The sequence below is a fragment of the Bos javanicus genome, chromosome 4, assembly GCF_032452875.1.
Source record: "Bos javanicus breed banteng chromosome 4, ARS-OSU_banteng_1.0, whole genome shotgun sequence".
Classification (NCBI taxonomy): Eukaryota; Metazoa; Chordata; class Mammalia; order Artiodactyla; family Bovidae; genus Bos; species Bos javanicus.
Window position 1 is genome coordinate 61,882,246 of NC_083871.1, and position 27,922 is coordinate 61,910,167.

The following is a 27,922-nucleotide window of genomic DNA, read 5'->3' on the forward strand; positions in this document are numbered from 1 at the left end:
TACCCAGGAATCAAATTCATGTCTCTTGTGTCTCCCGCATTGGCAGGTGGGTTCTTCACCAGTAGCACCACCTGGGAAGCCCTAACATAGTGCTGCTGCTGCTGCTGCTAAGTCGCTTCAGTCGTGTCCGACTCTGTGCGACCCCGTAGACAGCAGCCCACTGGGCCCCGCCCTCCCTGGGATTCTCCAGGCAAGAACACTGGAGTGCTACCTATATATAATTTACTATATAGGTATAATCACACATACATGTTCAAAAATATTTTCACAAAGAAACAGTATCAGGTTTGGAGACAGTGATCTAAATGACTTGCTAAGTCAACACTTTGCTATTGTTGCAATCTTACATTCTTTCCACCCTTTTGCTCACCTACTATACCCTGACCTCCACATTCCTAGGTCTTTTTCAAGAGGATAAAAGGCATGAAAGGTGCAGAATATGTCAGAATATGTGGGTGGTGGTGTGACACTAAGCTAATGAGTCTGAGAAGCAGACGTCTATATCTCCTTAGCTTTCAAAATTAGAACCTGAGCACCACAGAAATAAGTCTCAGCTTCAATGTGAACTTGATAAAAACAATTAGATCTCACTTCCACTAGGTGGCAGCACAACTCTGCCATGAGATGTGCACTTGGATTAGTGCTTCTCTGGTCTCACAGAGAAGGAAATGGCACCCCACTCCAGTACTTTTGCCTGGAAAATCCCATGGACGGAGGAGCCCGGTGCGCTGCAGTCCACGCCAAGGGTCGGACACGACTGAGTGACTTCACTTTCACTTTTCACTTTCATGCATTAGACAAGGAAATGGCAACCCACTCCAGTGTTCTTGCCTGGAGAATCCCAGGGATGGGGGAGCCTGGCGGGCTGCCGTCTACAGGGTCGCACAGAGTCGGACACCACTGAAGTGACTTAGCAGCAGGTCTCACTTAAATAGCGCAGTGCTTAAAGAGTTACTCCAATTTATGTCTCTCACAATGGAGACTAGGTATTGTCCATTTTGCAAGCTAGCCTTTCCTTATGCTTCCTGAATGTTATATGTATTGTGAATAATCACATAGCAGTTCTCAAAAATCTACAGGACATATAACAAAAAAGCCCTTGATAAGCTTGAAAAACAAAGCCAACCATCAAACGACCTGGTCGGTCAAGTTCTGTACGGGTCCTACATCAGATTCAGATAAACATTCGCCGTGACACAGACAAAAACTTATAAAAGTTTTTACTAGGGTAATAGAATAAAGGTGACTTTACAAAGTTATCACAATGCATATAGAATTTTTAAACGGCACCTATGAGAACTTGTTTCTAGAAGCAGTAGTACTTACCAGTTAGACAAGGTGGTCAATATAAACTTTCTGATTTTGTAGTCTCCAATTCAGTAAGTTATTTTTCCTAAAACCAGACTTTTCTGGTTAGGGGCGTTAACCAAATCTCTATTATAAGAACCAAACCAAACAAAAAAATATCTCTGCATATTTAACTTACAATTATTCCTGAATGTCTGATTCTGGTTTTGGAGTAATAGCCAATTTAAACACACACACACACACACAGCAGAAAGCATTGTATTTTCAAAGACAATCTTTAACTAGTGATGGCCAACAAATAAGGATAAATTGTTATTGCAGTAATCTTAAATCATGTTTTTAATGCCTCATAAGATCTGCTTTAAAAATAGTATCCCAGAATGAACTTACACGTGAAGTCAAGATTTTCTGTAAAGTGAATGATATTCCTAATATGCTCTACACTTTATGTATCTTTGAAAAGCAACACGGCTCTTTTAAGCATCCTGTTTTATTTAAACCCTTCAGCTTCTAGTGTCAACAAAAATATTGGGTAATCATAATAATCAGTTACTTCCTTTTGACAGGACCATCAAAAGATACAGTGAAACTTTTTAAAGTAATAAACTGTGTTGCATTAATCATTAAAATGTCACAAAGCATTTTGTTAAAATCTCTTATCATTTGACTTTAGTGAAAAGAAATTATACCACTCTTTTCCAGTTAAAACATTTCAGTCCAAGGACTTGAGCTGGTGAGCTGAAATTTGTTCTCAGAGAAATGTGTTAATAGGAGACAGTAGTAAGTAGACAGATACTATATTCCATAAATTAGAAAATCAGCACAAATGCAATCTAAATGAAACAAACAAAAGAAGAGTTACAAACATGGAGAAGGCAAATTCAAATTGAAAAGTTTCTTCTCAAACACATTCTAGTCTTTTCTATCAACTGCAGAATATTTAAGACCCCACACTCAATTACATCACAACATTGTTTATTATGTGAATTTTTTACAATACAAACAAAAAAATACAGAAATGCAATATATGAATACAGCTAAATGCAGAATGGTGACTTTTTTTTCTTTTCAAGAGGCCATGATTCCCATTTCTAGTAAAATAAAAGAGACTGCACATAGGTAGAAATAGGTTGGTTGTTAGCTTCACAATTTTGCCTAGAAATGATCTATAAATGCATTTTCCCCCCTGCTACTTACCATAAAGTGTAAAAAGGGAATTAAAGGAAAGTTTCCTTGTTGGTTCCTATCATATGAAAGATGCTATATTCTATTTTTTAGCAGGGCCAATATATGGAAAATACCTAAATTAAATGTTATTACAAAAATGAAGCAGTAATGAGATTCTGGCTAAAGAGGGTACTAAATGAAAATAATATATATTTAAAGAATTCAAAACAAACAAACAAAAAAAAGGTTGTTATAAAAAAGCTCTAGGTGCATTGTAAGCATATAGGTTTTTTTTCCATGTGTATTTTTAAACAATGGAAGTGTCAAAAAATAGGGTCAACTGTGTTAGACTAAATTACATTATTGTATACGCTGCATTGAATGGAACCTCTGTATTATAATTATCATAAAGAAGCATAGTTTGCATCATATTATGGCAATTTATCCTCAATGAAACCTTTCAGAGTCCTTTTATTTTGGAATATCCTGTAAACAATCAAACCACCAGAACATGATTGTACAACAGTAAAATGTTTTCTTGCATTAAATTGAAGACATCTGTTTAATAAAAAAAGAAAAGAAAAATGTAGGAAAGGTACTTAGAGCTGTTAGTTTCTAAGTACACAACAACCCTAGACAATTCAAGGCATCTTAATCTCCATCAAGAACAAAAAAATAATAATAATAATTTTTGTCATGCTGTTAAATCCATCATTAAGGATAAAACCGGTGCAAATTGGTCAAACGGATCCAACAAACACTGATGTCCAAGCTGGCATATTGGCAACTAATACGTAACTGGTGGTCAATAGAGGGTTTAAAAGATCTTCCCTTTTTTCTTGTTCTTTTCCAAGGTTCTAAATGAGTAAACGAAAACAATCAAAATGAGTAACTACTTTACAAACATAGATAACATATGGTAGCAATAGCTAAACCAACTACAACTGTGTTGGATTTTCAACTGTGTTACATTTTTATTTTAAAATCAGAAGATTTAGAAGTTAACAATAAGGACAATGCTAATCTATAATATTTTCTTGGACAAATATTTGACAAAATTCTAAGACAAACAGTAAGAAATATGACAAAAAACCCATTTTTTTATACAAAAACAATTTTTCCTAAATGAAATAGTACAAATCAAAAAAGGTCAACTGACATCAAGTAAGGGATCCTCTTCTCCTACAGCCATCTGCATTCTGAAATGCTTTTTTTCTCACAAATAAATTTTTGTCTTTCTTAGGGGAAAAGTTAATAGACACATTGTGTTACCAAACAAATGTCTAAACTTGTAAATGTTTAGCAGTGAGGGTAAATTACAGAATCCTTACAGGGAAGCAACTTTTCAGTTTTAAATGGGACTAATGAGGAAAGAAGAAGACCAAAGTACAAAGACTACCCGATTTTTGAGTAAATTATGAGTAACTAATTAGCCGCATTAGAAACTAGGTATCTAAAACTTTATCTTGATGAAATAATCCAACAGAATAAAAATATACCTCTAAATGTATAAAAGAGAACATTGCACAATGCTCTCTCTGTTTGTCAAAAATTACACACAACCATTATGTTCAATATTTGACAGGAAGAGGTAAACAACTAATTATGGTGAGTCAACTGAAGAGAATGTTATGAAGGTACTAAATTATAATTATGAAGATTATTAAGTCATGAAAATGTTTACAGTGGAAAAAATACTATTATAATAGAGTGCATCAATCTATATAAAATATTCATCCATGAAAATAACTTGTGCTTGGGATGTATGATAGTGGACAATGTCTTAAAATATTAATGTTTTTAAAATAAATAGGAAAATAATTCTTTAAAGCTAATACACATATTTCTTGGGAATCTGATGTTAGATACCTTGAAGAGTTCTGTTGTTCTAAAATACGTTGTTGGGCTTCCCAGTTTGCTTTCTCATCTTCAAACTGACGACGTTTTTCCTCTAATTCTTTGTGCTGTGCTTCCAAATTCTTTTTCATTTGCTCATGGCGCCGTTGGAGCTAGTTCAAAGCACAATACATAAAATAAAACTGTTTGAGAAATCAGAAATACATTTCATCCATGCAGTCTAATGTTAAAAGCTGAGCATTCAGTTCTTATGCTATAAATTCAGAGTACCACGTGGAAAGCACTGTCTAAAAATCCTCTTTCTATAGGACTTACCACCCAAAATGCCAGGGACCAAAGAGAATAATCTTGGCAAACAAGGGGTTTAAAAAAAAAAAAGTACAATAAGCTACAGTTGTGTAGCACTTTATAATGGGCATATTCATATCTTTATCATCTCATTTTTCCCTACTCACAAACATGTAGGAAGTTGGGCAGAGCAGACACCACTGTTCCCACTCCTAGATGAGCAAACAGTTGCAGCAGCAGAGTTTACGTCACTTGTCCAAAGTCATTAGCCAAAGTGGCAGAACCAGGATCTGAACCTGTCTCGTAATTCCAAGTTTAAGAAAGCGAGACAAGTGAAAAGAAAGCAAATAGGTAAGAATAAAAGAGTTACAAGATGAGGAGATAAGGTCCCTGGATTCTTATAAAGCAGCGGTTCTCAAACGTCAGTCTTCATATGAACCACCTAAACGCTTGTTAAAAATATAGAATTCGGGACCTAACCAGAAATACTGAATAAGAATTTCTGGGTTTTTAAGTCTAGAAATCCACATTTTCAACAAGCCCCCATGATTCTGAAACAGATGGTTCTTTCTATATTGAGAATTAATGCTGCAAAGAATGCTGGCTGAAAGATAAAAAACACACATGCAAAGTAACTGAAGAAACAAAGAGCTTATCTAGTGGTTCATTACATAGTCCATTTAGGTACTAGTCAATACATTTCTGTGGAAAACAATCACAGCAGAAAATAAATAAATAAATCTAACTATCTAACTACATCAAATAACAACTATTTATTAAAAACTTTCAGATGTCCAGGAATTATGTTCTGTTAAAGACTGTATTACATCAATGAGTTAACATCTTGAATTTGGATTATAATTTTGCATACAATCTGTTTTCTTCATTACTTCATAAACCCAAAAAAGTGACTTCATATTCATTTCTATTCCAAATATTTCATGCAATTCCTACAAAACGAAACCATCTAAGATATATTTAAGCAAATATGAATCAAATTTGAAGTAACATCTTCCTGATGATAGCAAACACATTACTAAAAAAATGTCAGAAAATAGGAACATAGGGAAATGCCTTTAATTATTAAGATAAAGTGCAAAGGAATTATATACACACAATCCAGCATAGTTACTTCTGAGAAAGAGAGAGAGGATACAATAGGGGAGAGAAAGAGAGCTGCCTCAAATGAACTGATGATGCCTTATTTTTTAAACTGGGCCGTAGGGTTACAAGTGCTCATCATTCTTTATCTGGACCTTTCTATCACATATACATTTTCTTTTGTGTTAACTGCTGTAGGTTAAAAGTGCAGGTCACAAATCCTTCACTTTCTAGAAATTCTTAGGGTTAGATGTATTACACAGTTCAGGATTTTTCAGATTTCCGAAAGCCAATTCTACTTAGAAAGGTCTATTTACTATATTTACAAAACAACACCTGGGCTGTCTAAGGTAGCATCTATAAAAACACATTTTTTATTTTTGCAGCAAGGTATATAAATATTCACATCAAGTGGGGATAAAACTGTTAGTTCTGTTTCTGGCTTTGCAGTTTTCAAAGCTTTTAAAGATTCGAAATTGTGGCTACATGATTGTGGACTTGTCTAGGATTGAGAGCACAGTTAAGTGCATTCAAATAATGACTTACAGATATGCAGCACTGACCAAGTTAATTTATCTTTTCTCTCATATAAAAAATGGAAATGAGATAATAATATCCACCTTGTAGGGCTGTAGTGTGGACTAAATAACATAATCTATGAAAGATGCTTAGTACTGTGTCTAATACACTGTGCTGCAGGATATTAGCAGCTATGCCCCAAATATATCTAGCACTTGAGAAAACATATTATACAAAGTTAAATAGATTTCATATGGCTTACAGAATTAGGGGAAACTTGGCCCACATGGCTTTACAGTTTCTTTCAATGCTAATGAAGACTATTCTTCAAAGAGTAATTAAGTGTTACAAAACTCTTTTCACCATTCACAGTAATCATTAAAACTCTCAAAGGTTCTATAACTACAGTATCATAATTGCTTATGACATTTACTCTTAGGAGGAGACCCTAAAATATGTCTATTTCAAATGTAAATTCAACTCCTTTTAGATTTTCATTGAAACCTAAGTGTGGAGATACTGCAGACTCTTGATTATTCCTGTTTTTATTTACCTTCTGAAAGGGATTCTCCAGATTACTTATTAATTGGTGAAGGGGTAGAGACTCAAATGGATAGATTTAATAAAAACCTAATTAATAAAAAAAACTTAATCTCCTAAATGTCATCTTAATAACAGGTGCCCAGGATACTAGTTCTGCAGAGTTGGCAATCTTAAACCTGGAGAAGCTATTCTGTATCCCCACTCAATTAAACACATATTATAAATGCAACAATAGTAAGTAACTTTTTTGTGATAAGAGATTACATGAAAAGCTCAGTAATTTGAGAAATCTAATGTGGAATAGAAACACTTCCTCAAAACTATTGAATACTCTGCATTCTGTCTACTCAATGGATTAGAGTACTTTTGTCATACTATTAGAGTATGACTAAACATATATTTTGGAGAAGGCAATGGCACCCCACTCCAGTACTCTTGCCTGGAAAATCCCACGGACGGAGGAGCCTGGAAGGCTGCAGTCCATGGGGTCGCTGAGGGTCGGACACGACTGAGCGACTTCACTTTCACTTTTCACTTTCATGCATTGGAGAAGGAAATGGCAACCCACTCCAGTGTTCTTGCCTGGAGAATCCCAGGGACAGGGGAGCCTGGTGGGCTGCTGTCTATGGGGTCGCACGAAGTTGGACACGACTGAAGTGACTTAGCAAACATATATTTAGTCAAAGAAAGCTTATGTATTTTATGCAGTAAGTAATTACAAAAGCAAAGAGACCAACTGTAAGGATGTAACAAACTAACCTGAGTCTCTTCTTAATATGTTTAAATACCAGTATTATTATATTAGTGGATCCACATTTAACCACTGAATTTTGTCATTAAAAGTAATTTTTAAAATATTTCATATTGTATGACTGATTCATGTTGACGAATGGCAGAAACACAATACTGTAAAGCAACTATCCTCCAATTAAAAAAATTTTTAAAGTATTTCATATTAATGTCATCCTACATATTTAAAAGTAATTTTCAGCACAATGATAATAAATCTATGCTAAGAAAACATCATACTGAAATTGTTGATTTGTGTTTACCTATAGTTTCTTCTACTGTTCTTGGACATCAAGCCAAATATACTTTATAGATTCTTGTGTTAAGTGTTCTTTTTCCTCCATCTTTTATTTATTATCACTTACAGATGGATATGTCTTCATGATCTTTTTGATTAATAGAAACTAAACATATGCTTCAACACGTAGAGGGATTCTAAGGTAGCAGAACAGCTTGATGGAATGCTTTGTCACTACCCTACCTGATTTTTGCAACTGAATTACACTGACACTAGGGTTACATAAGGCCCAACTCATCTACAAAAATCACATTCCTTCATTTTTTTTGTCTGTAATTTATCACAGCATGCCCATAGTTTAATTAAGGTTCTTTCTTTCTCCACTCAAATGCAAGTAAGTCTGGTCAATTATTACTATCCTAAAATTAGTTTTTATTTTTGTATCTACCCAAAACTGTTACTTTCTTATATCGACTACATGGAAAGGCTTAAAATTTCATTTCTCATAATTTTTAAACTATAGCTAATAAAATTTACTTTAGGTATTCTACTATGTCTTCCTACCAAGTATACTTGTATCTAAACAGATTATTAAAATATATATTATTGTAAATCACATGCCAGTAAGGTGATGCTTAAAACTCTCCAAGCCAGGCTTTAGCAATACGTGAACCATGAACTTCCAGATGTTCAAGCTGGTTTTAGAAAAGGCAGAGGAACCAGAGATCAAATTGCCAGCATCTGCTGGATCATCGAAAAAGCAAGAGAGTTCAAAAAAAACATCTATTTCTGCTTTATTGACTATGCCAAAGCCTTTGACTGTGTGGCTCATAATAAACTGTGGAAAATTCTGAAAGAGATGGGAATACCAGATCACCTGACCTGCCTCTTGTAGAAATCTATATGCAGGTCAGGAAGTAACAGTTAGAACTGGACATGGAACAACAGACCGGTTCCAAATAGGAAAAGGAGTTCGTCAAGGCTGTATATTTTCACCCTGCTTATTTAACTTCTATGCAGAGTACATCATGAGAAACGCTGGGCTGGAAGAAGCACAAGCTGGAATCAAGATTGCCGGGAGAAATCTCAATAATCTCAGATATACAGATGACCCCACCCTTATGGCAGAAAGTGAAGAGGAACTAAGAAGCCTCTTGATGAAGGTGAAAGAGGAGAGTGAAAAAGTTGGCTTAAAGCTCAACATTCAGAAAACGAAGATCATGGCATCCGGTCGCAGGACTTCATGGCAAACAGATGGGCAAACAGTGGAAACAGTGGCTAACTTTATTTTTCTGGGCTCCAAAATCACTGCAGATGGTGACTGCAACCAGGAAATTAAAAGATGCTTACTGCTTGGAAGCAAAGTTATGATCAACCTAGACAGCATATTAAAAAGCAGAGACATTACTTTGCCAACAAATGTCTATCTATTCAAGGCTATGGTTTTTCCAGTGGTCATGTATGGATGTGAGAGTTGGACATAAAGAAAGCTATGTGCCGAAGAATTGATGCTTTTGAACTGTGGTGTTGGAGAAGACTCTTGAGAGTCCCTTGGACTGCAAGGAGATCCAACCAGTCCATCCTAAAGGAGATTAGTCCTGGGTGTTCATTGGTAGGACTCATGTTGAAGCTGAAACTCCAATACTGTGGCCACCTGATGCGAAGAGCTGACTCATTTGAAAAGACCCTGATGCTGGGAAAGATTGAGGGCAGGAGGAGAAGGGGACGACATAAGATGAGATGGTTGGATGGCATCACTGACTCAATGGACATGAGTTTGGGTAAATTCCGGGAGTTGGTGAGGGACAGGGAGGCCTGGCGTACTGTGGTTCATGAGGTCGCAATGAGTCGGACAGGACTGAGTGACTAAACTGACTGACTTCCCAGGTGGCTCAGATGTAAGACTCTGCCTGCCAATGCAGGAGACAAGGAGATGTGAGTTCAATCCCTGGGTTGGGAAGCTCCCTTGGAGGAGGAAACGGCAACTCAGTCCAACATTCTCGTCTGGGAAACCCCATGGACAGAGGAGCCTGGCAGGTTACAATCCATGGGGTTGCAAAGAGTTCGACTGAACACACAGAGACACATTAAATTTGCATATTACATGTGAAAAAATCTATAGGGTGGTTACATTATCTATCAATTTTATTCAAGACATTATTTTGACAAGGAGTATTCTGTCAAAGGTGAAAATATATGGTTAATTACCTCAGCTTCAGAGTCCTTCAGTTTTTGAACTTTTTCTTTGACCTTCATCTCAAACACCTGTTCCATCTCCATCTCCATCTTCTTCATTTTAGCTACATGTTCCCTTCTTTCTTCTTCCATTTGTGCAAGAGGGCTCCTATTATGAACATTAATCATTAAATGTCTAAAAATGAAAAGTGTAATATAAAACTCTGAAAGTGATGAAAACAAATGAGCTGCTGTATGCCATTACTAAATTCTCTGTTTTCTGTTTTTTGAAAACAAGCTTCAAAAGAAGCTTTTAATTATTCTGACACCACCTTAAATAACATAGAACACAGATTTGAAGTTTTATGTATGAACATACGAAAAAATTCTTCAGAAACTTTTAAAATGAATAAATATTTACAATCTAGAACTTCCTTCCATGAAGTTTCATAACCTGAAGTCTCCCCAAACCTAATGCATATCAAATCTAAAGAAAACACATAAAACAGACTGTATAAGGAAAATGGAAAAGACACATTTCCTAAATACATTCTCAAAAAGAAAAACTAGAAGAAAATTAATTTTTAAACAAAATTTTAATATGAAAAAATGGTATTGAGTTAATGGAGGAGGAGGAAGGGAGGCAGAAAAAGAGAGCATCAGAAGCAAATGATATCCTGACATTTCTGAAATGCCAGAAAACAGACATTAAAAAGTAGTTCACTCTATTAAAGTCCACAGACTCAAATCTCTGCACAATGTTTTCCAAAATTTTATGTTGAAAAATACTACAAATATGCTTTATGTGAAAGCTAGTATACTTTTAGAGAAAAGAGAATGGCAAAGTAGCAGCAACCTACTACAGTCCCAGAGAAGAGAGAAAAGTGGGCTCTGTAGCCTTCAGGATCTCTAAAAACCTATTCCAATACACTGGGACAGCTTAAAAGAGGCAGGCCCTTCCTTTTCTGACTTTGTTGATAAAACACATATATTGTGCTTCCAAAAAAACAAACTTTGACCATTTAATTGCAAACCTAAATGAATAAAGTGGTTAAAAAAGTTAAATTGTGGCTTAAAAACAAAATCAGGCTTTGTATTTCATCTATAACTTCAAGGCTAGTCACTTTAATCTTGATTTGACACACTCTGATTATGGTGACTTATCTCCTTATGAGGCTGAATATTTCTGACCATCATAGCACTATTCTTCCCTATCAAGGAGGAGAACAAGAGACCAAGATGGAATGTATTAAATGAACAACAGGACAGAAAGAACACTGCCTTACTGATTTTTCTTAGCAAAAAGGAAAGACAAAAATGTGATGTACCATTGTGACCAAGAGGATTTGTTTTTGCAATTAGTGTAAGTTAGAGCAAAATGTTACTTAACTAAAGGATATTTCTTCATCAAAATAACAAACCTGCAGTATGTTTTAATAATTAAACAATTAATCAGAAGTTCTGAAAACGAAAATAAACCAAACATTAACTTAGGAGAATCAACATTCAAAAAGCCAGGTAAACTGGAACAAATTTTAAAGTGTAAATATCATTATTTCACTAAAAGCTGATATATTTATGGCAGGTATTTTTAATATAGGTGCCTCAGATCTCTTGGGCAGAGTGTCAATGAATGTCCTGAAATCATACAACAAACGTGTGTGTGTGTGTTGTGTGTTCATACAAGCATTTTTTCTAGTAATAGGGTTCAAAGCTTTTGTTTGATTTCTATAAAACTCACTTCTGCCATTCTCCAAAACACTTTTAGGCTCTAGGAAAAAAATACTCATAAAAACGATTTTTGAATTGGCCATCTTAAATAACTGAATATGTTAAGCAACTTAAGACTACCCAACAACACTGTTGCAACTTGAAAATATATTGTAAACATTAAATAAATTATAAGTAAACACTAAAATTTTAAAAAATTAAAATTCAGATGGAATTGTGATTTTAAAGTTAAATATATATTCTCACTAATAATAACCTATCTATATAATACTCTTTAATTTCATCCTTGGGAGGAATAAGCCAATCCATATAAATGTAAAGAATTTGTAGTATACTTTGCACATGAAAAGGCTACCTACCACCTTACTAAGAGTGGAACACTGTCACCTAAATTATCATTTAAATAACTCTTGGAGGAAAACAGAAGACTGTAGAGCTTTGATGTTTTAAAATTTGTTTTTAAATATTAAAAATCTTTACATACTAAAACTGCTTATGTCTTTGGAAAAACAAATGAAATGTCTTCAAGTGTGCCATATCTAAAAGAACAAAGAATACAGAGACTTATTAGCACACATAAATGGAGAAGAAAAAGGTAACCCTCTCCAGTATTCTTGCCTGGGAAATCTCATGGACAGAAGAGCCTGGAGGGCTACAGTCCATGTGGTCACAGAAGTGGGACATAACTTAAGTGACTAAACATCAACAAAACGCACTTACAGTAAACCACAATAAAAACAGCAATTAAAAGCAAATCCACAGATTTTACAATTAAGGGGCTCAGCTGGTAAAGAATCCACCTGCAATGCAGGAGACCTGGGTTCAATCCCCGGGTTGGGATGATCCCCTGGAGAAGGGAAAGGGAAAGGATCCTACCCACTCCAGGACTGTGGCCTGGAGAATTCCATGGACTATAGTCTGTGGGGTCGCAAAGAGTCGGTCACAACTGAGCAACTTTCACTTTCATGTTCCTAAAACAAAAGTTTATGGCCAAATTTGTTGAAGATAGTTAATTTCTTTTCCAAATTCTGTTACTAATCCCTATACCAAATCATTATCAAAGTAAATATGCTATGCAACTATCTTCTGACAGTCTGCTCAAATTTCTAAACCTATTTACATATGCATACTTTTAAAAAGATGTTCAATATTTCACACTTGAGGTACTTTGTACTTTGTCTTTCAACCTTGTAAAAATACTTGCCTCTAACTAAGTGATATTTCAGTGTTATAAGAAAATAGTCACACATATAAAAAATTAATTTTTTGAAGACTCTTACCAGTCAAAATGATTTTGTAAATCTAATTGTTAAATTAATTAGCATCTCAATCTAGTCATCTTTATTAAAGTGCTATTTAGAAAACCGTAATACAAAAATGTGTTTATAATGCAGAAAACAGGAAAAAGGATAACTTTTTGTCATCACTTTTTTTCAAATGAAACTTTATTAGATAGCTAGAAAAACCATTTAAATTATTTCACTGTCTGCCCACTTTTTAATGAAAATGCTTGTTGACACACATAAACCAGCTAAAGCTTATAAACTTAAACTTGTTAGAGAAATTCAATGTAACTCAATCAAAAAAATAAAAAGACCCGGTAAAAGATTTTTAAAAAAACAGGCCAACATAACCTGAACATCATATTAAATCCTCAAAGGTGCAACTTAGCTTCTTTTAGGGATCTTTTCAAGGAGATCCTGATAAATGACTTACCCTTTTCATGTGACCAATAACAGAATCACAGCAAGGACCACATTTAAGGCTGACCTAAGACCCTACTGTGGTTGTGTTATACAACCTACATTTTGGTTGTATAAATGTATAAATGCTCAAATGTATTACATTTTGAGCAAACGAAAAGAACCAAATTTCATTTAAATTATATGTGGTCTTTCCTGAAGAACTCATTAAGCAAGTACATTTACATACTTTTGCTTCTTAGTTTGGTGGTTTGGCAGGTCACTATGTATATAAACATGTAGCAATTTTCATACAGCATTATCCAACAGAATTTCAGTTAAATTAAGGATTTCAAAGAGCAACAAAAGTTTCCAAACATTTTGGGAAACAATAGTTACTAACATTTTATTTTGCCAAGTGAGAGTGTTAAAACTAAACATAAATAAAACAATACCATCATCATATTTTCATGAAAGGACACATGAATAAAAGATGTAATTTAAAAAAAAAGGGGAGGGGATTTCAGAAAACTGTCTTTATGTATCTTTAGATCAATGAAAACTTTGTCATGTACCAAAGGAGTTATGAGGATTACCCTTTGGAAACCTGTATTTTCAGCCATTTCTATGAATTCAGTTATTGATACAGATGGAGAAGGCTATAGAAAACAAAAATAAAATTAACATATGGGAAAAAGGTAACCACAACTTAACCATCTCAATAAAGCAAAACAAATACAGAAATAGAGTGAATCACACAAGTTTTTTGGCTTCCCAGGGCATGTAAGTTATGTTTATACTATACTTTATTAGATGTGCAATAGCATTATGTCTAAAAAAAAACAATGTATGAAAAAGTAAAAGTGTTAGTCACTCGGTTATATCCGACTCCTTGTGACCCATGGACTGTAGCTCACCAGGCTCCTCTGTGGAATTCTCCAGACAAGAATACTGGAGTGGGTAGCCATTCCCTTCTCCAGGGGACCTTCCCAACACAGGGATCAAACCTGGGACTCCTGCATTGCAGGCAGATTCTTTATCATCTGAGCCACTAGGGAAGCCCATAAAGAACACTATTCCAATTTTCTATTGAGTAGCCAAGAGGAATTTAATGGCAACGAAATAATATGATTTTTTACTAAATAAATAATGCCATTCATGGCAGGAATTGATATATACTTACTTAGTAAGTTGCCCTTTATTCTTGTTATTATCAACTCCATTATAAGTCACAGCTGCCAGTTTTCTGCTCCGGTAGTTCTCATAGTGTACATTATTAGTGACATCTTTCAAGTCCTGCATATGTGTTCTGTCATAAATAAAAGACACATAAATAATTTGCTTCTATTAAAAAAGCTTTGGTGTAAATTCAAAATTTTAGCAAACAAAAAATTCAGATGAAACTTTTCAAGGAAGACAGCATTTATCTGTCTTCACTTACATGTAAGGGGAAGCAAGATACAATGAGCTAACTTGACATTAATGGACATTTAAGTTCCAAATTAAAGTTTAGAAGCCATAAATTCTCTCAAAACATTTACTAAACAATGACAATGCTAGAGAAGAGTATTTACCTTTACAGTATATATTTTATTTTACTAGAGAAGGAAAGGTAGATTAGTTCCTACTGAAGTTCAGAAACCTAAAAGAAATTGCTTTCCTTAATATTTCCTTAATATTACTAATATTTGAGTTTTTATTCAGGTTAATATATAGGAATACATAGATTACATATCAAGTTGGATTCAAACTGGGAAATTTTAATTTTGAATAAATTTCTGTTTATTCCAACTGTCTGGTAAATGTGGTATTTTGGTTAATGAATGTCTGCTCATAGCAGACATTATCTATGATACATAAAATCAATATACAGGAGATACCTATACATGAGACAATTTTACCATTCCCTAGTGTTTCAAGATGCTAAAAGACTCCTGTGAGCTGCTCTATTGTATCCTTTGCCAATGCAATATTCTTGGATATACACGGTGTGGCAGTACTCTGTATCATTCTATCTTCCTTTTTGTCATCATCCATTCCTGCATTTCGAATCCCCTTTCATCTCTACCACTTTACCAAAACTCCCTTATGAGAGACAAACATAAAGGTGTTATTCTGTTTTTATTCTGCCTGACAGCCAAGAAACATTTACTATTACTTTTCCCTTTTGTGATGGCCAATTACTATAATTCATCCTCTACTGAACATTTTTGTGCAGTTCTCTGATAGTTTACTCCTATTTCTAAGATTGGGTTTTCCACAAGTCTCATTGTCCTTTATACTCTGCCCCTTAATGAATATACACTTTCTATGGCCACTGGAATTATCTAAAGCTCTATCCTTCTCTACTTCTGTCAAGTCAGACAGTTTCTTACTCCGAGCATATCCAATGATTGGGACTGAATTTGTCACTGACTCTCAAACTTACTTCAGAGTTCTTCCATTCTGCTTTGGGAGCTCTCCTGGCAGTCGAAGTCAAGCCACTCTAACCCAAGACAACCTTCTCCTTGGCTGCCAGTCTTTTCTATGGTACCAGTATATGTGACAGGTGACAGCATATAACCTCGTCAACTATAAACATCCCCTTTTACAAAACACGTGCCAACACCTTTTGCACTCTTGCCATACAGCATATAATGGGCCCTGCAAAAAACTTATTTGGAGCTGAGATGTGATAAACTTGTTGATTTTCTAGGACACATAACTGTTTTCAATTTCTCTAAGTAGAGAATAATAAAAACAAATAACCATGCCAGTATAAAACAATCTTTTTGTAATTTTAAATATCATATATTACCTCATCAATGCATCATTAAAAAAATCATTAAAGGACCTGATATAAAGTACTTAGTAGCTGAAATACAAGATATATAAAATAAGGTGGACTTATTAACTAGCTATTAAACTATTTTTGTTAATGTCATTGAACACTTTAGATAATGAAAGATTTTTCCCTTTCACTAAAATAACTTTTTATGATGACTTGGTTCTGGTATTTTTCAGGTTATAAAAGTATCTATTTCCACTTAATTAAACACATTTTATTTTACTCTTAAAAATCAACTCATTCTTCCACACTTAAAATAATCAGTATTCTCTCCACAGTTTCTTGAATGTATTTATCTTTTCCATTTCCTGATTGCTGATACTATACCATTCTCTTCTCTCCTTTTGTTTTCCTTCTCTATTTGATTTTGGCACTATCTACTGCCACATCCTGAAATTATTTTTATCAAGTTTTCCTCTTTTCCATTGTCTTCCTTGCTTTGTCTGCAACAGTCAGTTCTCTAAATTAGCAAAATGACATAGCTTTGAACTTGGGTCTTTCTTAGAAGCAATCACTACTCCTGACTTTAACCTATAGGATTTCACTTAATTGGAACTCATAGACATATGGAATATTGGTATTGATATTTCCTTCAAGTATTTATTAAATATCTACTAGGTACCTTTATCATAAAGACATGAGCTACATACCATATACCTTACCTCTCCTCTGAACTTAGAAGGAAAAGCAATAAAGTAAAATATTCCTAAACTTATTTTCGAAGTATATTTATCAAGGATGTTTTACACGTTTCAAAGACTATAAATGAAAAATTATGTTAAGAGGCAAAGTAAACATCTAGCAGAAGTTTAAGTGAACACTTATGCCTTAGGAAAGAAAAAACAAGTGTGCTAAAACAAATTTAACAAATAAATGAAATTTTTATTAAGCAAAATTGCATAACCATCTACCTCAAGAAGTTGAAGACAATATCTTCATTCTACTTGATAAAAATGTTAAGTAGGATAACTCCCAATCCCACAGTTAAACATCTGATGACTCTATTTATCTTAATCCATCTTAAGGTAACTATTTTCATAAATCCTTCTCTATCTGGTTCCGGTCCATGAAAATATACTACTTAATACTTACTCTGAATTTCTTTAATAAATGTAAATGTTATCATCATAGCATATATCTATTTATATATATCATATATAAAAATTATGTAATATTACATAATTTTAGAATTTTTAATATTTCCACACATGTATGATGTCTTGTTGCTTTCCTGTAGGAATGGTCCATTTGCTTGTAATGCTTGTATACTACTGAGTCCCACTCATCAGAGAGGAGGCTGCATACCTTCAAATGTTCAAAGTCTGGCTAGTGACTAGCCTTCCTTTCTATAGTATTTTAGGTACATAGGGAATTACTGACTGCATATATAAAAAACACGTAAGACAAAGTTAAAGATTATCATTGCTTCAAGCACTAGGAAAGTAGCATAGATTTAAAATTGAGGAAAATAATAAAATCAAAGGGAATGCACTGGCAATTAATATTTATGAAACATTTTTTACATATATAAAATCATCAGAGATTATTAGTTCTTCTGAAGTCACATTTTCAAAATGGAAGAGAAAGCAAAGAGATCGTAGTAGAACCTGAAGCACTGTTTTCTCAAAACCAAGGAAGATGAAGATCCTTTCATGTGCATTTGCTCTTCTCCCACGGTGAGGCCTGGCAATCGCTGTGGCTGAATTAACACCATCATCTACTTTCTATCAGAGCATCTAGTCATGAGTTCTTTTGAGAAAAATCAATTACATGGCAATCTCAATTTCAAAATTCACTCCCATCTCTTTTATATTTCTTGAGGTAGCTGCTGCTGCTAAGTCGGTTCAGTTGTGTCCGACTCTGTGCAACCCCAGAGACGGCAGCCCACCAGGCTCACACGTCCCTGGGATTCTCAAGGCAAGAACACTGGAGTGGGTTGCCATTTCCTTCTCCAACGCATGAAAAGTGAAAAGTAAAAGGGAAGTCGCTCAGTCGTGTCCGACTCTTCACGACCCCATGGACTGCAGCCTACCAGGCTCCTCCGTCCATAGGATTTTCCAGGCAAGAGTACTAGAGTGGGGTACCATCGCCTTTTCCTCTTGAGGTAGCAGTTGGACTCAAATTGTCCCCCTCACTTTTAAGAATGATCTTGTTGCTGTTCCATGATTTACAATTATCATCAATATTCCTGTTACTTCTACATAGCTAAAGAAAATCTTGTACACTGGGAAAGTGGAGAGTAGTATGAAAATGAAGAGACATCAACTTAAGATGGACATCTAAAACTGGAGGCTGAAAAGAATAGTATGTATTGAGGGTCTGGAGAAGCAAGCATGATGAGAGAGGGAAAAAAGAGCAAAAGGGTATGAAATAGCATAAAGAAGGAATTTATCTCTCCATGAAAACAATGAGGTTCATTTTGATCCTCTTTTTGTTCCGTCTCTGGGTCTTTTCAACTTTTTCTTCAGAATTTCCTCTCTGCTGTTAATTTTCTAATTCAGGTCCTGGTTCCTCTAACCAGAATTAACTCAATGTCCTGTTTTCACATGATTTCCTTCTCTTTCATCAGACGTACAAGGTACAATTTAGGACTAATGTTTTTCCCTCCTGGGAGGAAGATCAGTTTTTCACAGTGTTTCAGTAACAAAAATGCTCCACTCACCAGCTACTAAGCTGTGTATCTTTTAAATATTTGAAGTCCAGCTTCTGACCTAAAACTTAAGCCTTCTCTTCCAGTTTCCACAAGCTTTTCACATTAAAGAGGAGCAAAAGCCTGTTCCTTTCTACTTTCATCTTTCTTTCAGTATTAAACCGCAACACAAACTACAATGATTGAAAGACCCACTTTCCTATATATCCCTAGCCACACAGCCTATTTTGTATTTTTCCTCTAGAGTTTAAAACCTGGGCAAAATAATCCAAATTTGTCTCTAGGCAGTGCTTGCTTCAGTGCTAGAATGAAGATACCAATTTAAATTAGCTAAATTTATAGAAGACAAAAAACTAAATCTGAGACTAATTTTATTTAGGGAAAGTAAAATCTGTGTTATTTTCATCACTGTTTACACTTACCTTATCAACATATTTCTTAGAATTGTAAAATCACAATGTTCACCATTTTCAACTACAAAAAAAAAAAAAATCAGACCATATATATTACTTTCACTAAACCCATTCTTTTCAAAGGAAACTGGGTGTTAACAATGAGAGAATATACAAAATATTAAATACCTTAGGTCAATGTTTCATTAAGACTTTAACACTATAAAATAGTACTTAATGTTGGGGGTCAAGGGTGGGTGAGGAATCACTTTAGAAAAACCACAAGTTAACCAAAATGAAAACCTAAGCCAAGAAACTTTAATGTTCCTTTTTTTTTTTAATGTATCACTAAAAGGGGGATAACCTAAAACTAAAGATACAAAGCAATTTCCTCTGTGCAGTTTTCTAAGGTCTATACTAGTTTTAAAGTCTCAGCTCAGAAACTGAAGGTTACATGGTGATGAAAAAAGCTGAGAGTGAGCACAGTATCTCTAGTTGGGAAAGTCACTCATAAGAACATTAACTTGGAAAATATCCTAAAAATTATGTATGTTTTTAAAGTAATATCAACAAATTATAATCATGACTCAAACTTCATTCCAAGTTACTATAACACTGAAGATTAAATATTAGTATAAACCAGTATAATGAACACAAAGTTTGCGAAACATGTCTAATGCCAAGAAGGCTTCCAAGAATTGACTCTATAACTAAGATTATATTGCTGTTTAAAACTCCTTTAAAAAATTAGTATAGAGGATCTCTTAATAACAAACTTTCTTGCTCTAAAAATGTGATGCCAAGAAGTTGACTTCTGCCCTGAAGAAAGCAAAACGCAAACGTTTTAATTGGGCTTCTGACAGTTGTTCTCATTCTTTAAGGTTCTAGACCCAACTGAGACTCAAATAAAAATGACAGGCCTTTTCTCCAAAATTGTTTTCAATTTCAGAAGGTTTATTAGATCCCTTGGAGCAATTTTTGGGCCCCAGGTAAAGAACCCCTGCATTGTAAGTGTGTTTTCAAACAAGAAAACAGGAATAGGCTTAATGGTGAGGCAGAGGTGGAAGGATGAATACTGACAAGTGGCTTCTAAAGTACTACAATGTTAAGATTTAACACATACTTGCCTGACACAACAGGACATAAGGTCTGAGAAATGAAAGAATGTATTTAATAAGGAGATGAGACTCAACGAAACTGAATTCAGATCTTTGAAAATCTAGACTATATCAATGCAGTATGCATATTATACTACTTACAAAATACAAATTTTTATAACATTTGTGAGATCTTATAGAAAGCCATTCACTGAAGAAAACCTTACCTTCTGCAACACCCCAAGGATACTGCCTTCCTCTGACCCTTTTTCCATTAACTTCAATGATAGTATTACTACCTACCACAGCAAGAGGTAAACGGTCCTATAAAACAAAGTATTCTTATTCAAATACATCTCTGTAGTCCTCACAAATTCAAGAATAAAGAAGTTACATTACTCAACAGGTAAGCAAAAAACATTATTACCCCAACAGTTTTTGCATTCACTTTCATCGGTCATTCAATTACTATTAGTAAATTGCCATTGTATGGCATTGTTACCAATGTAAACAATAAACAAAATTATACTTTCACTAAAATTTAAGAATACTAAGGCATATACTGATCAGATTATTTGTTAAAGCATCATTCCAAAAAGAAGTGTTCCATAATGGAAAATTTTAAAAGGGTAAAAAATACATTGGCAGCTAGAAGGAAAATAATGAGACTTGTGGCTAGTTTGCCTACTTGATCATAAATCAACCTTAATAGCTCTAGAAGCAGACAATGTTATTAATCAATATATCATTTTTAGATCCAGGGTACTTAGGAAACCACTATAAGTTAAAAATACAGAAAATTATGTCAGAATAGATTTTTGATTGATTTTTATAAAAGAACAAAATAAAACATATGTTTGGCTCTTAAAGAATAAGCATAATAGTGCTTAAGAGCAAATCCTTTGTCTTCTCATTATGCTTCCCCTTTCATTCCCATTACCTGTTTGTTTCTAAGGGGAAAATTATAAAATACGAAATCAGTTAATTGAAAACCATCTGAAAACAAGAACTGTTACTTATCTCTCTATTCCATATAATACTTTATTATACATAACAGTCAAACAACAAAGTTAATCATAAAGGTGAACTAAACAGTCAATAATCTCATTTATTTTGTTAAATCAATTGTTTAAAAACATTTATATATGTATATGCCACATGGCATGTGGGATTCTTAGTTCCCTGACCAAGGATTGAAGTTGGGGCCCCTGAAGTGGAAGTACAGTCTTAACCGCTGGACCATCAGGAAGTCGCTATAAACACTGCTATTTCTGGTCTTTACAGCAGCTATTATAGATAGTATTGCTGCTGCTGCTGCTGCTGCTAAGTCGCTTCAGTCGTATCTGACTCTTTGTGACCCCATAGACAGCAGCCCACCAGGTTGCTCTGTCCCTGGGATTCTCAAGGCAAGAACCCTGGAGTGGGTTGCCATTTCCTTCTCCAATGCATGAAAGTGAAAAGTGAAAGTGAAGTCGCTCAGCCGTGTCCGACCCCACAGACTGCAGCCCACCAGGGTCCTCTGTCCACGGGATTTTCTAGGCAAGAGTACTGGAGTGGGGTGCCATCGCCTTCTCCGAGATAGTATTGCTAAGGCCCTAAAATATGTTAGTATATGTATGGGAATGAACCTACCTTTATCTTTTTAACAAGCTTATTTTCTTCTTCATCATCTGTCTCTGGGAATTCATATATTTTAATTTTATGTTCTTGGATTTCTTTCATTATCTAAGATGAAAGAGGAAGTCAGTAAAAGAGCACCACATATAATTTTAGACATTAGCTTTATTTTTATTATACTCTTCTTAAATTTCTGAGTCTTTAGCTCCAGTTCCTTTACTGTTTTTCAACAATGCAAAATGTAATTTAAAACCAAAATAGTATGCTGGTGTTTTTTTTCTATAAAGTTTATATATAAGTACCATTCTCTAAATCCAATTGCTTCAGAAATGTTAAACTTATAAGGTTACAATACCCAAAGAGTTCTAAAAATGAAGTAAGAGTCCAGAAACAGCTTCACTAGTTGATTTCTACTCTAGTGGTTTTGGGTCATTTATTTATAATGCCTGAGATACCTTTAGACAAATTCTTACCAACTATTTTATTCAGCTGAATCAACAGAGCTTAAACTCACCTAAAGTTTTTAGCAGAATTGAGCAAAGGTAAATAAAATTAAGTATAACACTGGCTCTAGGGGAAAAAATATGTACTTATCAGAAAATATCCTTGCATGTACGTGTGGATACACACACATCAAGGAGCAACAGATAAAAGATCAGGCAAGCACACAGGGAGAAAACACGCCCTGGAAATTAAGAAGCTAATGAATTTATAATAATAATCAATGAGAATATAGAAAAAAAGAAAGACAACTTACTAGTAACATCAGAAGTGACCTCAAATTAATTTATTTTGTCCAAAGTCACTCTAAATTCAAATAAGAATACAGACATCCAAATAGTGTTGAATTACCTACCCTATTCAAACTTATAACAAACAAACTGATGGCTAATAAACCTAAAACTAGCTCCCTGCCTGTACTGGTGGTTTAATGTTACACTCACTACCAGGGTCCCCAGCAGCAGTAAAGGGACCTGAAACAAAATGTGCTACACGGCTACCAAAGCAGACAGATTGCCGTGGAAATAAACAAGACCATGTATCTTTTATAACTGGGTTATGTATCTAGTTAGAAAAAAAAACCTAAGAATAAATGATGAGGTGTCAGATTATGTGCCAACCTAATGTTGGCCAAAAAGTTCATTTAGGTTTTTTGGTAAGCTTTCTGAACACACTTTTTGGCCAACCTGATACATGCCTAGAAGAAAAAAGAAAGACTAGTAGCTAGCTCTAAGAGCAATGGCTTCTAGTCAGAGGTTGTATATTAAAATAGCCCAAGTGAGCTTCTTCACGAAAACAAATACAAAGCTGTATCTTAACCTACAAAACCAACTAGTAGAGCTGTGGTCCAATAACTCATTTTGAAAAAGTTCTCTACATGAGTCGGATAAACACCTCTGGTTAAACACTACCTGTCCCTGCCCCTCTGCTTTTTTTTAAAGAATAAATAAAGAAAAAGTAAATTGACAACCATTGCAAGTGACCAATTTGGAAGTAGAGATCACTGCTTATTCACCTGTTTTATTTCTTCATTTTTAGTACAATTCCAAATTAAGATAAAAGAGAAATATTACTAATACTATATGATTAGTATCTGAACTTAGAAACAGCAAATTACAAAATAAAAATGGAGCTAATAAATGTAAAATAAAAAATTTCCTGGTAGAAATATCAGATACAGTAAAAATGATGTAGTAAAACATTCTAAAAATTTATACAGATTTAACACAATTTCAAAGCAAATTTCCACAGGTTTTTGTTTTTCTAATAGTTTTCAAGTTATTCTAAAATTCATACTGAAAAAGATGAAGAACCAAAGTACTTTGTTACAAAAAACTAGAAGGACAGTAAGAGATAATAAACTCTAAAATCTATTTTAAAATATTATACAACTTAGCTTCAATTTAAAAGACATATAGTGCTAGATGCTCAGTTGTGTCCAAGTCTTTGCAACCCCATGGACTGTAGCCTGCAGGCTCCTCTGTCCATGGAATTCTCAAGAATACTGGAGTGGATAGTCATTCCCTTGTCAAGGAGATCTTCGTGACCCAGGGATCAAACCCAGGTTTCCTGCACTGCAGGCAGATTCTTTACTGTCTGAGCTACCAGGGAAGCTCTTAAAAGACCTAACACTGGCCTAAAATTTAAAAATAGGCTACTAGAATAGGAAAGTAGTTCTAGAAACTGATCCTACCATTTCATAAGATACAATATATAATAAACCAAAAACATAACACTGAGGGAAAACTAAACCCCTGCTTTAAAATGTTCAGCTTTTCTGGAAAACTGAAAGTTAAAGACATTATTAGGCATCACCTTAATCCAAAAAAGTTTAAAAAAAAATAATGACAATGCTAGCAAGGCACTGCAACAAACATACCTGTCATAAAAGGAATTTTGACTGTTTTATTGAGAAAGCACCAAGACAAAATGGGGGGGGGAGGGTAATAAAATAATTATACCCTTTAAAAAGTAATCCTCTCCCCAGAAATTCAGTCTAGGAAAGTAATACTTCTATAAAGGGTGTGGGGAGAGGCAGTGGCACAAGCTATACAGAAAATCTAAAATGGAGCTTCCCTTGTGGCTCAGCTAGTAAAGAATCCGCCTGCAATGTGGGAGACTGCCTGTGGGGACGGGTGGTGGTGGAAGCTATACAGAAACATCTAAAATAGCCTTATTTAAATTGACAAAGGATAAGGGCATTATGGTTTCCCAGGTGGCTCAGTAGCAGAGAATCCACCTGCCAAAAGAGGAGGCACAAGAGACAGAGATTCGATCCCTGGGTCAGAAGATCCCCTGAAGCAGGAAATGGCAACCCACTCCAGTATTCTTGCCTGGAAAATTCCATGGACCGAGGAGCCTGGTGGGCTATAGTCCATGGGATCACAAAGAGTTGGATACAACTAAACAACTGAGCACACACACTGAAGGGCATGATAATACTTATGGGCTCCTAGGAGAAAACTAAAGCAGGAGACTATTTTCAACAGTTATTTTTAATATAGTGTAAACAACCACACACACACAGTAAAGTAGCAGGAGGAACACACTGTAACACATTATAATGAAAATATGCAAAACTGCAAATTACATGAATAGTATTAGAATCCTAAGAATTTCCAAACTCATTTTACTTACCTGTTTCTTAAACTGTTGGCATTCCTCTGGTGTGAGTGTGTCTGCTTTGGCAATAAGTGGAATGATATTCACTTTTTCATGCAAACGCTTCATAAACTCAATATCCAATGGTTTAAGTCTGAAATATACAATATTTAATATGACTGGATTGACCAATTTGGGAGAACAGACTTTTCACATTCCAATGCTAAAATTACATACACTGGAACTACTTAATTTCCTCATCAGAAACACTCTCTAAAGATGTATACTGGGCCAGTAACAGTTAGGAAGAACAGGATTTCAAGAAGCACTGGAATGCCTAAGAAAGATTTGACTCCTGTGTTTTAATACCCTGGTCACAGTATGTGGGCCCAAAAGTAGAATCAGAAAATCCAGAAAGGCTCCTAATAAGCTTTCCTATAAGAGACTCTACTTATCATTCAAATTTGGGAAATCTGTCTTGTTTTTAAATGAAAAATTATAATCCTCTTTTACTTCTTGTTACCCAGTACATTTCTCAGTGAAGGGGCTCAAAAGAACATCTTCTTCATCATCCCTTTTATTTATTACACTCTAACTATTGCCTCCACTTGGCCATACTTTTAAGGTCACCAAATACTTTCAGGCTGCTAATATAATTAGTCAGCAGCAGCCAACTCAGAAACACTGTGGTGTTTAATGGTATTTTTAATTTGCCCATTATGCAGCACAGACATTACTCTCTCACAAGCTGTTTACTTAAAGTAAGTTCCAGGATCCTCTTTGTAAGTTAGTCCCTTAAAAGGTACATGCCTCAGAATTCTCTATTAGGTCTTTTCTTCTCTACATTCTATAAGCTTATCATTAACTACAACAACTTCAATATCCTTTATGGCTTAATAACTCCCAAGTCTTTATACCTAGCCCAGACCTCATTCTTATGTTCCAGGCTTGTGTTCACCTGATGGAAATACTACTCGGACATTCCATTTTGGCACCTCAAAATCATAAGTTCATCTGAACCCCCAAATACCCCCTCCCCTTCTATACTTTCTATCTCAGCAAGTAACACTTCAATCCACCCAGTTACTCAAAGCTGAAATCCAAGACTCAGACTGGATAAACTTCCTCTATTTATCCATTCCAAAGATTCACCAGAACCTGCTGAACAAATAAAAATATTTATATATTTATCTCCTTTCCATTACTTTGGTTCAGGCCACCAAACTTTGATAATGACAACAATCTGTCTGGTTTCCCTCAAAACCATGCACACTGCAGTCAGTATGATGTTTCTAAAATCCAATTCTGATCAAGTCATTCCCAGACTGAAAACCTTATTAAAGCCAGATTCCTTAAGTGAGTGTGGCCTATGAAGCCTGTGAAAACATAACCTCTTTAGCTGACCTCATCTCTCAGCATCCCTTAGCATTTTTACTACTTTTGACTTCCAATATGCCAGCCTTTTTGAACTTCTCACAATATCGTGAAATCACCATACTTTCCCATCCCCGTTCTAGCTGGCTTGCCTAATTCCTATTTGTCCTTTAGGACCTAGCTTACTATGCTCCTCTGAGAATTCTTCTCCAACCTAAAACTAGAAGCCTCAAGGATCACAACACTTAATCTGTCATATAGTAACCACCTACTTGTGTATTTGTTCTTCCCATCTTCTCACTAGAAGATCCTTAAGAGCAAAAGCCTTTGTCTCATTCATCTCTTCTGTAATATCTAGTACAGTGCCAACACTTGAGAAGGTGTTCAAATATGTGCTGACTAAAAAACTAAGCTGCTGTAATTTTCCTTACATCTTTGAATAACTGTAAATGAAAATCACCTATTCCTCACATGCAGAATACACTAGACTAAAAATTAGTATTTAACAAAATAAATGAAGATAACAGCAGTATTTTGCATAGAAATACAGTATTCCTTAGCTTTGATAAAACATGAGGAAAATGGAATAAAGGTCTAATTTCATTATAAATTTTATGGACTAATATTTTAAAATAAACAGAAAGCCCTTGTTTGAGTTCTCTTAGCATACTATAATTTAATATATATATTGGTGGGTGTATTGGAGGTGTGTCCAGAGACTAATGGGAGAAGGCAATGGCAACCCACTCCAGTGTTCTTGCCTGGAGAATCCCAGGGACGGGGGAGCCTGGTGGGCTGCCATCTATGGGGCTGAGCAGAGTCGGACATGAGTGAAGTGACTTAGCAGCAGCAGCGGCAGAGACTAATGAGATACTCCTTTTTTACTGATGAATAATACTATACTTCTTTGTGGTAGTGACCCGCTGACTTGCAGAAAGACAGGGTAAGAAGGCAGGAAGGCAGATATGGAGAAATGAGACAGCTTCAATTCTAATTCTCATCTTAAATCCTTTAAATTTTGATATTAGCATTCAGAGAACACTACAGAAAGAGTGTGTGGCTGGAATAACACCGTATTTATCTATAAACAGCACCCTTATCTCACTAGTGGTAACTGAAAAACCTTTTGATTTTGAGAAAATATTTAAGTTTTTGCCTGTTTTTCATCAATCATTACATAACAACACTAAATATAAAAGCCATGGCTCAGTCAATTGATCTCGGATTTGGGACTGCCCTGGTGTTTCAGTGGTTAAGAATCTGCCTGCCAATGCAGGGGACATGGGTTTGATCCTTGGTTTGGGAAGACTCCACATGCTGTACAGCAACTAAGCCCCTGTGCCACAACTACTTAGCCCATGTGCAGCAACTACCGAAGCCTGCACACCCTAGAGCCCATGCTCTGCAAGAGAAGGCACTGCAATAAGAAGGCCAAGCACCTCAACTAGAGTAGCCCCTGCTTACC

General features: G+C 35.0%; 1 protein-coding gene across 3 annotated transcripts in view; it reads right to left on the minus strand.

The window, feature by feature from the left end:
- Nucleotides 1-1,779: 1,779 nt before the first annotated feature.
- Nucleotides 1,780-27,922, minus strand: part of SEPTIN7 (septin 7) — a 99,001-nt gene continuing 72,858 nt past the window's right edge. For all 3 annotated transcript variants that reach the window (XM_061414150.1, XM_061414152.1, XM_061414151.1), the window contains 8 exons: nt 25,120-25,237; nt 21,997-22,089; nt 20,592-20,688; nt 19,298-19,349; nt 14,582-14,707; nt 10,019-10,154; nt 4,345-4,484; nt 1,780-3,332 (listed from right to left, as the gene is read on the minus strand). In XM_061414150.1, coding sequence (XP_061270134.1) covers nt 3,293-3,332; nt 4,345-4,484; nt 10,019-10,154; nt 14,582-14,707; nt 19,298-19,349; nt 20,592-20,688; nt 21,997-22,089; nt 25,120-25,237 — 802 coding nt within the window. In that variant the 3' untranslated portion in view covers nt 1,780-3,292. The remainder of the gene's footprint in view (nt 3,333-4,344; nt 4,485-10,018; nt 10,155-14,581; nt 14,708-19,297; nt 19,350-20,591; nt 20,689-21,996; nt 22,090-25,119; nt 25,238-27,922) is intronic.